This window comes from Osmerus mordax, chromosome 15, assembly GCF_038355195.1.
Source record: "Osmerus mordax isolate fOsmMor3 chromosome 15, fOsmMor3.pri, whole genome shotgun sequence".
Taxonomy (NCBI): domain Eukaryota; kingdom Metazoa; phylum Chordata; class Actinopteri; order Osmeriformes; family Osmeridae; genus Osmerus; species Osmerus mordax.
In genome coordinates this window covers 2,194,415-2,206,676 of record NC_090064.1, presented here as the reverse complement: position 1 = coordinate 2,206,676, position 12,262 = coordinate 2,194,415, and the positions used below count along the sequence as shown (strand labels likewise).

The window sequence follows — 12,262 nt, the reverse complement described above, 5'->3', positions numbered from 1 at the left end:
CAAGGCTCGCTGCAAACTTTTCCAAAAAAATTGTCAAAAATTACTAATGTGATTGTTTTATCTGTAAATTACATTTATGCTTTTTCAATGCATTCATTGAAATAAAATGTTTTTTTTTAGAATTTCTTTGATTTGAATATTTTTGGGGGTAATGCGTCGTGTAGGTCTTAAATTTCAATCTTTATGGTCTTAAAATTTCTTAACCCTTGTGCTGCCTTCGGGTCAAATGACCCAAAGGTTCATAATGAACCATCGTTGTGTTTACCCAATTTTACCCAATACAAAAACAAATAAAAATAATTTTCTTTTAACCGTCGCAATGTGGGGGGTCTGAGACAGCCGAACGGTTAAAAGAAAATGCTTCACTTTGTTTTTGTATGCGGTAAAGTTGTCGCAATACGATGGTGGGTCACAATGACTGATGGGTCAGAATGACCCGAAGATAACACAAGGGTTAAAAAGGTCTTAAATTTGACTTGCTGAAACCTGCAAGAACCCTGGCTATCCCCATTCAGGTTTTCAGCATTCTCACTGCTGTTTCGCAGGAACAGCTTTATCTAGTTTGTTGGAATGCTGAAGCAGCATTCCAAGTATTGTTCTTTGAATCTTTATTCAACTTATTATTTTTATTATTCATCTTGTATTTCTTCCGTGGCACCTTTCAGCGCCTTCAAATCTTCAGCTATTAAAACCGTTCAGCTATCAATTTTTTTTGCAGTTTCAGGCCATGGGTGCTATGACTTCAGCTTTGTACCTCTTATGCTTGAATTAATATAAATCAATATTCATAATGTTTTTTACATGGGTTTCCAATGGAGTTTTCTTTCAAATCCTTTCAAACTTCTTTAAACTTCTTCAACTTCCAAATCCTTCTTCTTCCTCAATCTTTCAGCTAGAGCCACAATTTAAACTTTAAAATGTTGACAAAACACTAAACTATTTTTAAATAATTCAGCTTTTTGATATCTATTCAACTTTTTTCAATATCACTGATTATGTTTCATGACTTTTTCAAGCCGTTTCTGAGATTTACATGGGTGTGTACGTGAAACCCTAGAGTGCAGACTGAAACGCTTAGAGTGGAGGCCTGAGCTTCGGATGTCGTTGAAAAACTATTTATAGTTTTCCAGCATTATCAATTTTCGCTCTTCATGCTTCGTTTTTGGATCAATAGATAGCAAATTTTGTGCTGGTCGTAGACAGTTGTCTGTTGAATCCAACAGACATACACATTTGTTCAGAGCCCCACGAAAGCGAGACAAAGTCCAACTCTCGCCCCATAGAGACCAATGCAAATCTGGTGACAAAATCGTCAGAGAAAGCAAAAAGAACAAGATTTTGAAACTGCCGGTAGAGTCGTATTTCTGACCGCACAGAAATATAAATGACATCTCTGGTTTTGGCAGAGTCTTGGGTCTCGGAAAATATCCTTATTTTTTGGATTGGCTGTATAGTTTTGCGTCGAGGTTAACTTGTTTGAGGTGTGGATTCTAGCTACATTTCTGTTATTCTCTGCCCTCAGCGCGTTAGCAATCATAGCTGCACCATCACCGTGGCAACGACAGACACGCACCACTCAGTCTCTCACACAGGTGATTGGTATTAGCTGATTAGTGGAGTCACAAGACAGAGTTTGATAGTATTTCAACCTAATACAATTTACAAGAGGTGACTGCAAAGTGCTGCTAATATCTCTTTTACTACTATTGCTAATGGAACTGTTTTATTCTATTATTTACGTCACTGAGTGCCTTTACTTGACCATGAGAAACCCGATTACTAGCAATTGTCGGTTTATGCCAATAATACGATTACTCCGTTTACATGTGTAATTGGGTGTGCTTTGCCTTCGGCAAGGGCACAACCTTTGTTCTCTCACATATATAATATTATTATTGGGTGTGCTTTGCCTACGGCAAGGGTACAACCTTTGTTCTCTCACATATATATTATTCTTTTTGCCCCCCTAAAACTCAGTCAATATTTGGCCTACATAGACAACCTAGGTGTCAAAAGTTTCGTCTTGGTAGCGATTGAGTTGCTTCTATTGAGATTTACGTTCCGATGCATGGTTTAAGTGGAAATTAAGTTTTTGTGGCGAAAAGTGAAGCTAACGGTGGCTAACTTGCTAGCCACAGTCAATGACACTACTAACGTCACGAAAACTCGCGTGACTACCTCTAGCAGAACATTAGTTTAGCAGCTCGTTAACTTCTGGGAGATAGCTAAGCTAACTGCTTTACTGCAAGGCAGCTGCAGAAACGCCACAAGCAAAGAGGCCAGGGTGATAACTATTTACTAATTTTACTTTGTGATATGACACACAATTGTGACGTGTAATGTACAATATAAGCTGATTTTATTAAGGAAGTGCATCTACTTTCGGAAACAGTAGTCTACTATGTCACTGAAGTATTAGCATCATGACATTAGCCTCTGTTGCCCGGGTAACACATACTACAGTGGTCTATGATGCATCTGTTTTCAATCGTTAAAATAAACATTCCTCTCAAATACATTTTCGTTGTAGGATTTATTATGACATTACATTACAAGTAAACGATTTGTTGGTGAAATTATCATTACCTGTGGTTTCAAACCAGTGTTGCTATCTGCAACGCTGTAGCCTACGCGAGACACTACAAAAACATCTACACAGCTGTATGAAGTCAAACGGCGACAGAACATGTTCGGCACTCCCCTTACTTAAATAAAAAATCTATCTAACTACTAACCTTAACTTCATTGCCACAGCCTAAACTTTGTCAATCTGTTCATGAAAATAATTAATTTCAGCCTAAACCGTACAACGGAACGTTAAATCAAATTCAACCAACGCAATCGCTACCAAGACGAACACAGCAGTCTAGTACTGTACCGTAGTAGTACAATTTACCGGGGCAGCTTCCCCACACAGGGCTATATCGCACTTGGCGTTGTTACTGACAATGATCGCTACCAGTGAGCTTTTTATGAAAGCGATTTTCCACTAAATAAATGTCAAGCTTATTTACGTTTTTGGGGGCATATTTTCAGTTAGCAGATGGTACTGTTTGAATCGCGATTCCATCTTCTACTGCCGGTAACGTCGTACAATAATCTTCAAAGGGGGTTCTTTATTCATGAATGAATGCAATATGAGAATGTGAGATAAGGGAAAAACTTAAAAGGACGTTTAAGTCATAGAGATTAGGTCCATTTTTACACCGGTCTGCCAAATTTATTTGTTTTGATTCAACGATGAGGCTGCCTCTTGCAGGTGAAATTAGAAGACATCTATTTCATTCTACACTTCACTCGTATTTTCAGTTGTAAATGAGCAGCAAAAAAAAATGCTTTTAAATCTATGTAATCTTTATAAATAATAAGTATGCATTTTTATATAAAATATACAGAAATATCAGTTGTAAAAATGTCTGCCATGGTCCGGTTCTCTGAATCCACATTATTTATGGCCCTATAATAATAATAGTGATTTTATTTGTAATACACTTCACATTTAGCTTAATCTCAAAGTGCTACAGGTTAAATACAAGAACGGGCGCAAATAGTGACAGTTTTCCACTCCGCCGACTTTCTTTTGTCACTAATAGCCTACCTGATGATAGGCCGCAAACAGGACACACTCTGTTGTCAGAACTTGCATCTCACAGTCACCGTATTTCTTCGAATAAACGCCGCAGCGTTTATTAAATAACGTTCATTTTTGGTGCAGCGTTTATTCGAGGGCAGCGTTTATTCGAAGAAATACGGTAATTCAGACAACGAAATGACCTCAGGAGCGCATTTATAGTCCATCTGCATATTCATTTATGGGAGGAGGCAAGGCGGGGTCAGTGGCTCGTTCACGTGCGGTCAATCTCACGTTGATTGTGATATATAAAGGAAAGGTGCGCAGGACCTGGCGTACGACCGGTTTTATACATGTGAATATTTCTGTGCGTAGGTACTTTTCGAGTTTTGGCCGTACGCCATCTTCTGGTATGAAAGCTGCGCAATCCTTTAAACATGAGGCCCCAGATGCGGGGAAGTTTTTGTCCTGTAAGAACACTTGGACCTCTCTGTGCAATTCGAAAAGCCTGGACAGCACCTTCCCTCTTGAGAGCCATCTTACTTCTGTATGCAACAGAAGTTGGACATGCTCGCTGCCCATCTCATCACAGAGAACATTGAATAGGCGAGAATGCATCGGTCTGGCTTTGATAAAATGTACAGCTTTTACAGCTGTGTCTAAGACAGCCTTAAATTCTACGGGCATTTTCTTCACTGTGAGAGCTTCGCGATGAATGCTGCAGTGAGTCCATTGTACATCAGGTGCCACCTTGGGGATTCGGGCCACCACTCCGCTGTGGCGACCTGTCATGGCCCTTGCACCGTCTGTGCAGACTCCGACGCACTTTTTCCAGTCTAGCCCAGTCTCTTGGAAAAAGGCATTCACGAGCTGAAAGATGTGTTCCGCTGTAGTTCTTGTCTGAAGTGACTGACAGAAAAGAAAGTCCTCATGAGTTGTGCTTTGATATTCGTATCTGACGTATACAAGCAAATTAGCCAAATCTGCAACATTGGTGGTCTCGTCAAGTTGTATGGAAAAGTAAGGACTGCATTTAATTTGTACCACTAGTATGTGTTTAACATTATTTGCCATTGCTTGTATCCTACGTGACACTGTGTCGTTACAGAGCGGCACCAACCTCAACTGTTTCGCAGCTTCCTCCCCACACATAATGCCCGTCATCTCTTTGGCCAAAGGTAAACATAGTTCTTCTCCAATCGTGTGCGGCTTACCAGCTTTTGCTATACAAAGGCTGGAACGACAGGAAGCTTCTTGAGCTTTGGTAATGGGTGTAGCGCTGTGCTAAAGTGTTGTGTAGCGTCATGAGAAGAGCTCACTAGAGCAGGCAAGAGTGAGGCAGTGCAACAGGGTGGGAAGGACCACGCAAAAACAGGTTTCACAAGAAGAGGGCACTTAATATTCCAGGAGCAGACCAAAAACAAACTCAGGCAGGTTCCTTCTTCAAACTTCCACAGTCCAACAAAAATCCACAAAAGTTAAACAACTTTCCCCTTCAAAGCCGTCCTTCACTCACCCAACAGGGCTTAGTATGCCACCTGCTTCTCTCTGGTCCAAACTAACCAGCCATGTGGCCTTTGTCTCTCTGGTTTCTCTACCTGCTCTTTCCCCTCCCCCCTTTTCTAGTCAGTTAGGTGGCTCAGACATCTACACCTGTCCACTTGGTGAGGGATTCTGGGAGATGTAGTGTGGGCCATTGCCACCATTTTGGGGTGTTGCCACCTCTCTGGTCCAGGGATGTAACATCCCTCCACTACCTCATCGTGTTTTCTGAGAAAAAAGTCAACTGGCTTATCTTTCAGTGATGGATGATTAGTGGAAAGATGCCGTCTGAGATGTGATGGCTTCATACTTTCATTGCTGAGAACATCTCCACACACAACACACTGTGGTCTTGGTTCATCCTCAGCCCCACTCCAAGTAAATCCAAGATTCATGTAAGTCGAGTTCTTATTTCCTTACAGTTTTGCGTCGTTTGCTAGCCGGTGCTGAATTACAATGCTCAATACACTGCAAGCCCTATTAGCACTAGCGCTAGGATCGCCTTGACTGTTGGCAACTTCATTTTGTGTTGTGCTGCTTGACACATTCACATCATTTCTCCTCTTAATATTCCCTTGGAGCCAGGATTGCAACGAGTTGGCACTATTTTTGCTTCCCCCACTCATCATCACAGCAGTTATAACTAGGGATGGGTATCGTTAATTTTTATCGATACCATTTTCGAGACTGCTTAACGATCTGAGTCTTTATCGATACCACTATCGATACTTTTCTGGGGTGAGCTTGAGCTAACCACCATCTAAATGAATGAATTTGGCAAATGTTCAACATATAGCAGCACCCACACAACCCACGCCACACTTCATGTAAGCAATATTACTGAACAACATTTATAACAATAACTTAAGTAAAACAGATGTCAAATAGAACAAGGGGAACGTTTTGCTCTCAGGAGGAGGCTGGATAAAAGGAGCACATATTGGGACAATGGATCCTGGCTCTGGCTAAATCTACAATTGTCCACTACAGATGTACTATCCACAACCTGGATGAGTAACTAGTATAAATGACTGTGATTGGTTGGTTGACAAAAAGTGACATTGACAAGCCGTCATTGTTCAAGACATTATGAAAAGTTTAACACGTTTCAACAAAAGGCACCTGATATAGCTAAATGGCCAGCTAACCAAACCCAACCCTTCCTTATCTCATCCCTGTTATTGTTTAACAAGATGCTTAAGCAGCCCTCGGTGACTATGTTTTGAATGATCAGCAGGGGGGCGGGGGAGGCTAGTCTTTACTCACACACTGACTGTGCACGTAAAAACAAAAATCTGGTTCGCGCACGCATCAAATTTCAGGGGCATATGCGAGTGTCACGACTCAACACGCAGCGTTCCCTCCAGGACAGCAGAGGGCACTAAGGAGTCGGAGCAAGGCCGGCTCAGCCAAGCTGTGAGGAAGTATTGACCATGCTTAAAAGGGACCCTGAATTGGTTGTCTGTGCTCATTCATGGTTTGCGTACTACGGGCGCTACTTCACTTGGAAACTCTTTCGATACGGAAACTCTTTGTCTGTGCTTGACCCTGCTTGCCTCGACTGTGGATTTTTGATTACGATTTGGACTGCTCACCTGGACTCTCTGTTTCACGGTATTGAACCCCGCTTGTCTCTGAACTCCCCTTTTGTCTTGCCCTACCTGGAAACCTCGACTGTGCTGGCTGCTCTGTGTACCTTGACCCTGGACCCTTGACCTCGATTGTGGATAAACCTCAAACCAACCGTCTCGATGAACTTTAAGTTTGCCTTTGCCTCAAGTATGATTTGATCCAGTGTGTGGTCGTGCCTTACAATCCTGCTTTATGTTATTCCTTTGTTGACCACGTTCAGTTATTGATGTAACTCGGAACTATTAAAAACTCTGAACTGCATCTGCGACTGTGCTTTTCATTCCAACCTGACAGAGTGAAATAGTTTCACTGTAGAGCCCTGGCTCTTATTTTTGAGGCTTATTATTGTCAACGATGGATACTTGCTACGAAGTTGGGGTGCGCTGACTGCGCTCACCATGCATACCTTGGGTGGAGGAGGAGGGTTGTGCTGCAACGGCAAGCTGGAGTTGGCACCGTTGCTTCTCGAAGACAGTCAAATGTACTGCATTTTACCTTTAGCTGATGCACAACGTTGGTGCTTATTCATTGCAACAGTGTTCCTTACAATAAATTATCTTTGAACATATATTACACGTTGCTTCGTCCTTATTTTTGGCTTTATTAAAATGTAGCCAAGCCTTTGACCGCTTAGTACGTTCAGCCATCGTAGCTAGTAACAAAATGGGAAATGTAACTAGCGAAGTAGGGCGTGAGCCAATTAAATTCTTCTTCTTTTAGTTTAAAGGCGGTTGGCAGGCCATCCAATTTAATTTAGTAATTTTATTAGACAATCGATGTATGTTTGTGCACCAGTGATTTGATTTAAATGACCTGACTTATCTCTCGAGACATAAGTTACATTATATTACCTAGTCTTGACAGCGGTATCGATAAACTCGGACCTTATTGATCTTCGGGTTTTGAGAAATTTGGAACGGGGTCCTTACAGAACCGGGTATCGATCCCCATCCCTAGTTATAACTATATAGCTATTGACTATTAACATCATAGCATAATAGCTAATGCTCCAAAGAAGAGGCTCGCATTAAACGTCTCTATTGGCTGCACACGAAAAACAACATAAGTACAGAAAGATTAAAGCCTAGTTTAATTTTAATTCCATTTACAAACCTTGTGGCTTATGTGTTTAGTGTGTGTGTGTGTGTGGACATGAACGTTTATGTTTCAACGATTGCTTCAACTTTTTTTGTTTTGTTTTTTATGCATACTCCACGTACCACTAGAAGGGTGCTGTGGTACGTGTACCACAGATTGAGAACCACTGATCTAACGTAAGCAACACTTTAACTGTAGCTATCTAGAGAGTACGTGTACCATAGCCAGAAGATCACCAGATAACTACAAACAAAAGGAGTGGAAGAACACTGGACATATTGTACAATAAAATGTTTTATTGAATGCAATTGGTTGCCTTGTATATTCTGTTCTATTTACCAAACTCCTTTCTTGTCTTAAATTGAGCAGTTGCTGGTGATAATGTTAAGATTCAACTTGCATCAAGTACTACAAATATAAGTGTTGTTAATGTGGTAAATTGTAAGTCGGCTGATGAATAAAAAAACGTTTAACAAGTCCCATTTACTTCAACAGTCGAAGGTTAAAGGTTAAGTGGAACAATATAGTCCTCATTCGTTTATAGGAAAGGTAACCTTAAATGACTTATTTTGTGATCGGGCACAATATACAATAAGACCAATACACAGTGTTACGTACGCCTCTTGGAGGAGGGAACGCAGAACCCCGATACCAGTAAGCTCTCCCCGTGGAGTCAGAAAAAAGGTATGGGGTCATAGATGTGAGGAAGGGAGACAGAGGCAGTTGTATCGTTCACAATGGGTATTTATTTGACCCAAACACGGTAATATGGGGAAAGGGGCTGGACGGAACCAAAGCAAAGAAAGTAAATTACACCCCTATATCCAGTGTTGTGCATGAACGAGTTCAAAAGAACGCGTTCATTTTTATGAGAACGATGAACTTAACGCAATGTTTTTTTTACTTGACCCTCCAGGGGGGGGCGGGGGGGTGGGGCGCCCCCCTAATATAATGGTAGGGGAAACACTGCATAGCCATTTCAAGCTCTGCTTCACAATATTGCGTTATGTATTATAAGTTAATGTAATATACATAAATGTTAATAAAGTATCAGACATATACTTGATACAACACACCAGTAACCAATTGATATTATGTGTTAATATACCGAAAATGTCTGTGAATCGAGATGGTGCTGCTGTCTGTCCCGTCGAAAACCATTCAAACAGGTTGACAGCAGTGGGGTTTTTGGAACTACAGCAAGCTACCGGAACCACTTGAAAAAAAGCTCTAGCTTTTTTCCTCTGTGTTTCACTGGCAGTGAGTGTTCACAATGTTGTATTTCACTCCATTCTACACCAAAAAGTCAGGGAGGACTGCTTTTTGTAGATACGAGTCTGCTGAAGATAGCCAGAATCTTGGATTTCTTTAACCGAGCCTGTTTCATTTGTCATTTGCCTGAGAAAGCGACTTCCGTTAGCCAGCTGCATTGAAAACCATTCAAACAGGTTGACGGCAGTGGGGTTTTTGGAACTACAGTGAGCTACTTGAACCACGTGATCACGTGTCGGCGAGATCAAAGCGTGTCGCAACTCTGTTTTTCTATGGCTCTGAGAATAACCAGGGTACAGCCATGGCAGTGACAAAGTGCAGTTTAGGAAATTCTGAATGCTTCTCTGCATATCTAATTTGGTGATTAGGTTGTAGAATGACTTGTAGAGTAGAGTCAGGAGTGTAGCTTGTGGAGAAGGATTTGGACTTTGGTCTGAGGAGGGACCCGAACAGATGCTTGCTTTTCTTAATATTTCAATTCCCTTTCAGATGGCCATGTCGGAGGCCATGTCTCGTCGAATCAGAGCTATCTTCAACACATTCAACTTCTGGACAATTGTGCTGTATAATGTCTTGGCCCTAAACAGCCTGGACTTTGCCAAGTTAGTGGCCAAGAGATTGCTGCTCAAAGGTGATCAGTTATTATACAAAATGGAAGACCATTAAGTGAATATTTAATTACTAAATATTAGTTACTAAAGCTCACCTGTACAGTGTGAATAAAGTATAACTAGAGGCTGTAGTATTTACAACAGTGTTGAGTCTGAAATGACATGCTCTGATCTCTCCAGGTTTCCCCATAACCACCATCTTGGTGATGTTTTTGACGTACTGCTTGGTGCAGCTAATAAAGGAGAGAGAGAGGAAACAGGCCCTGATTGATGATCCTGATCCCTCCCCTCCTCCTGCCCCAGCACCTCCTCCTACCCTTTCTACCACTACCACTACAGCAACAACCACAGCCACAACCACAGCAGCCCAGCCAGTGATGGAGCCCGGAAAGGAGATAGCAGAGTAGGCAAGATTGTATTTGAGTCCTTGTTTCCAAATCTGATTACATCAATTGTGTATATCAAGGTGTTGATACAGTGCACTGTGAAGATCCCTTATTTGCATGGCTCACCAAACAAGTGTTATCATGGATACAGATTATACAATGTTTATTAGTGATGTTTGTGTTGTTTCTGCATTACATAAAGGTGCTTTTACACAAACCGAAGATGTCCTAAGATTCAAACCTTTTGGTAGGAATCAAATGTATTTAAACTGAGTGCAAATACAGTGTAAGATATACAATTTGCTGAAACTGATTCCCATATATTTTGTGAATCATTTAGCTAAATTCTAATGTGTGTCAATGTCCTTGTATTTAAACAACCCCTAAATGAAATTATAGAAAATATTTCTTTCTTTTTCTAAACATCAAATAAAATATTGTATAGACCCATCTTCCCAAGATTGTCTTTAAGCCAATGTTTCTTTGAGTCAATGTGAGTGTCTTTACGTCACTATGACAGCCTTGTTGTCATTAAGAGCTATTTGGTGTCACTTTGAAAATATATTATGTTACTGGAATGCATCCCAATACTTCCTATTCAATAATTTACCCACACAGACCAACTGTTCTTGGGAATGGTTGCCATTTGTGTGCCACGTTTTTCCAAGGGCCCGTTCTTCATACGACGCTAACTCAGTTAGCTGGATTTGATTGTTGACGATTTGTCATTATCTTGGCTTGTTCGGTTCTTCGAAGCTCATTCTGGACTTGCTGTCATAGCAACAAGTCATTTAGCTTAAACCTGCTTGGGAGCAGGCTTATTTTATGTAAACAAGATTTGAGGCGCCGATAATGGCTGCCTCGGTCGGTATCTTTCGGCCAAAGTAAATTCCTTGTCTGTGCAAACTTTCATGGCGAATAAAAAACCCATTCTGATTCATTGCGGCTTTATAAGCAGAGGTGATACAGGAAGTCTGTCACAGTATTGTTTTTCCATTTTTACTTCAACAACCTGTTGCAGAAGGTGCAAGAAGCAGAATTTAATATGAACCCGAATTAATCGCCCATTGCGTGATAGACAGATCCTTTAGCACAGCGAGACAGTGTCATTTACATAATTAATTTGAAGGAACCACATTAAATTATATGACATTAAAGATGATAAACAAAGTAATTATTAAAATAAGAACATACAAAAAGGCCTAGCCTACTGTAGCCTAATAAGCGATAAAACATCTACCGTAGTCACTACTATAAATGTAATTTGTTTGCTACTTTTTGCCAGCCCTCTCTCCTGGATTTGGCAGACTAAGGTGTTCCCTGCCGTTCCGATTAAATCTTAAAATTCAGAGTAACCTTCAAGCGAGCTCTTGCTGTTGGCTCTGTTGCGGAAAAACGGGGTGCTCTTTTTGGCCATGGTGTATGCAGGACCAAACCTGCCATATTTACAAATGAATGAATGAATAAATAAATGTCCACATCCATGCATTTAGACAGAAATAAACGAATATATGTATTAATTAATGCACAATTGTCAATCAATAGTTACATATATTTTACATTTATGTATGTATTTATTTTTGTATTCATTTATTGATTGATTTATTGATTTATTCATTCATTTATATATTTATTCATTTATTTATTCAGTCATTCATTGTTCCCAATATGATAATGAGAGGAGGCCAGTTGGCGTGGAAACTGACGTTCAGACATTACAATCAATCTAGAGCCATAGATTTCAATCTAGCTAACGCCTGGGACACACTGGCTGCGAAGCGCCCTGAAGCGCCACAATCTGCTACGAATGGCGTGATGCTGTTCACACTAGACGCGCATTTCTCCACGCCGGTCACCAAGCCTTTCACCTTCTCTGAGCTTTACTTTTATACATGTAAAGCTGACATGGTACATAAACATGGCATAGGCTACAGGCTAATTAGGCAACTTGTTGCTCCAACAACCGTCGCAACAGCATCCCATTCCCAACATAACGTGGCAACGTTTGGCTTTTGTTGCCGTAGTCTTTGTAAAATACGTGCTGTGGGGCATACAACGTGTATCGGATATCGTTTTTATGGACAACATAGCCTACATGGCCAGGCTGGCCGACCTCGTTGAAAACAAAGATTTAATTCACCATATGATAT

General features: G+C 40.8%; 1 protein-coding gene across 1 annotated transcript in view; it reads left to right on the top strand.

Moving 5' to 3' along the window:
- hhatlb (hedgehog acyltransferase like, b) overlaps positions 1-10,580 on the top strand; it is a 128,350-nt gene extending 117,770 nt beyond the window's left edge. The window contains exons 11-12 of the mRNA XM_067251825.1: positions 9,605-9,746; positions 9,907-10,580. Of these exons, the coding sequence (XP_067107926.1) occupies positions 9,605-9,746; positions 9,907-10,133 (369 nt within the window). The 3' untranslated portion in view covers positions 10,134-10,580. The remainder of the gene's footprint in view (positions 1-9,604; positions 9,747-9,906) is intronic.
- Positions 10,581-12,262: the final 1,682 nt, after the last annotated feature.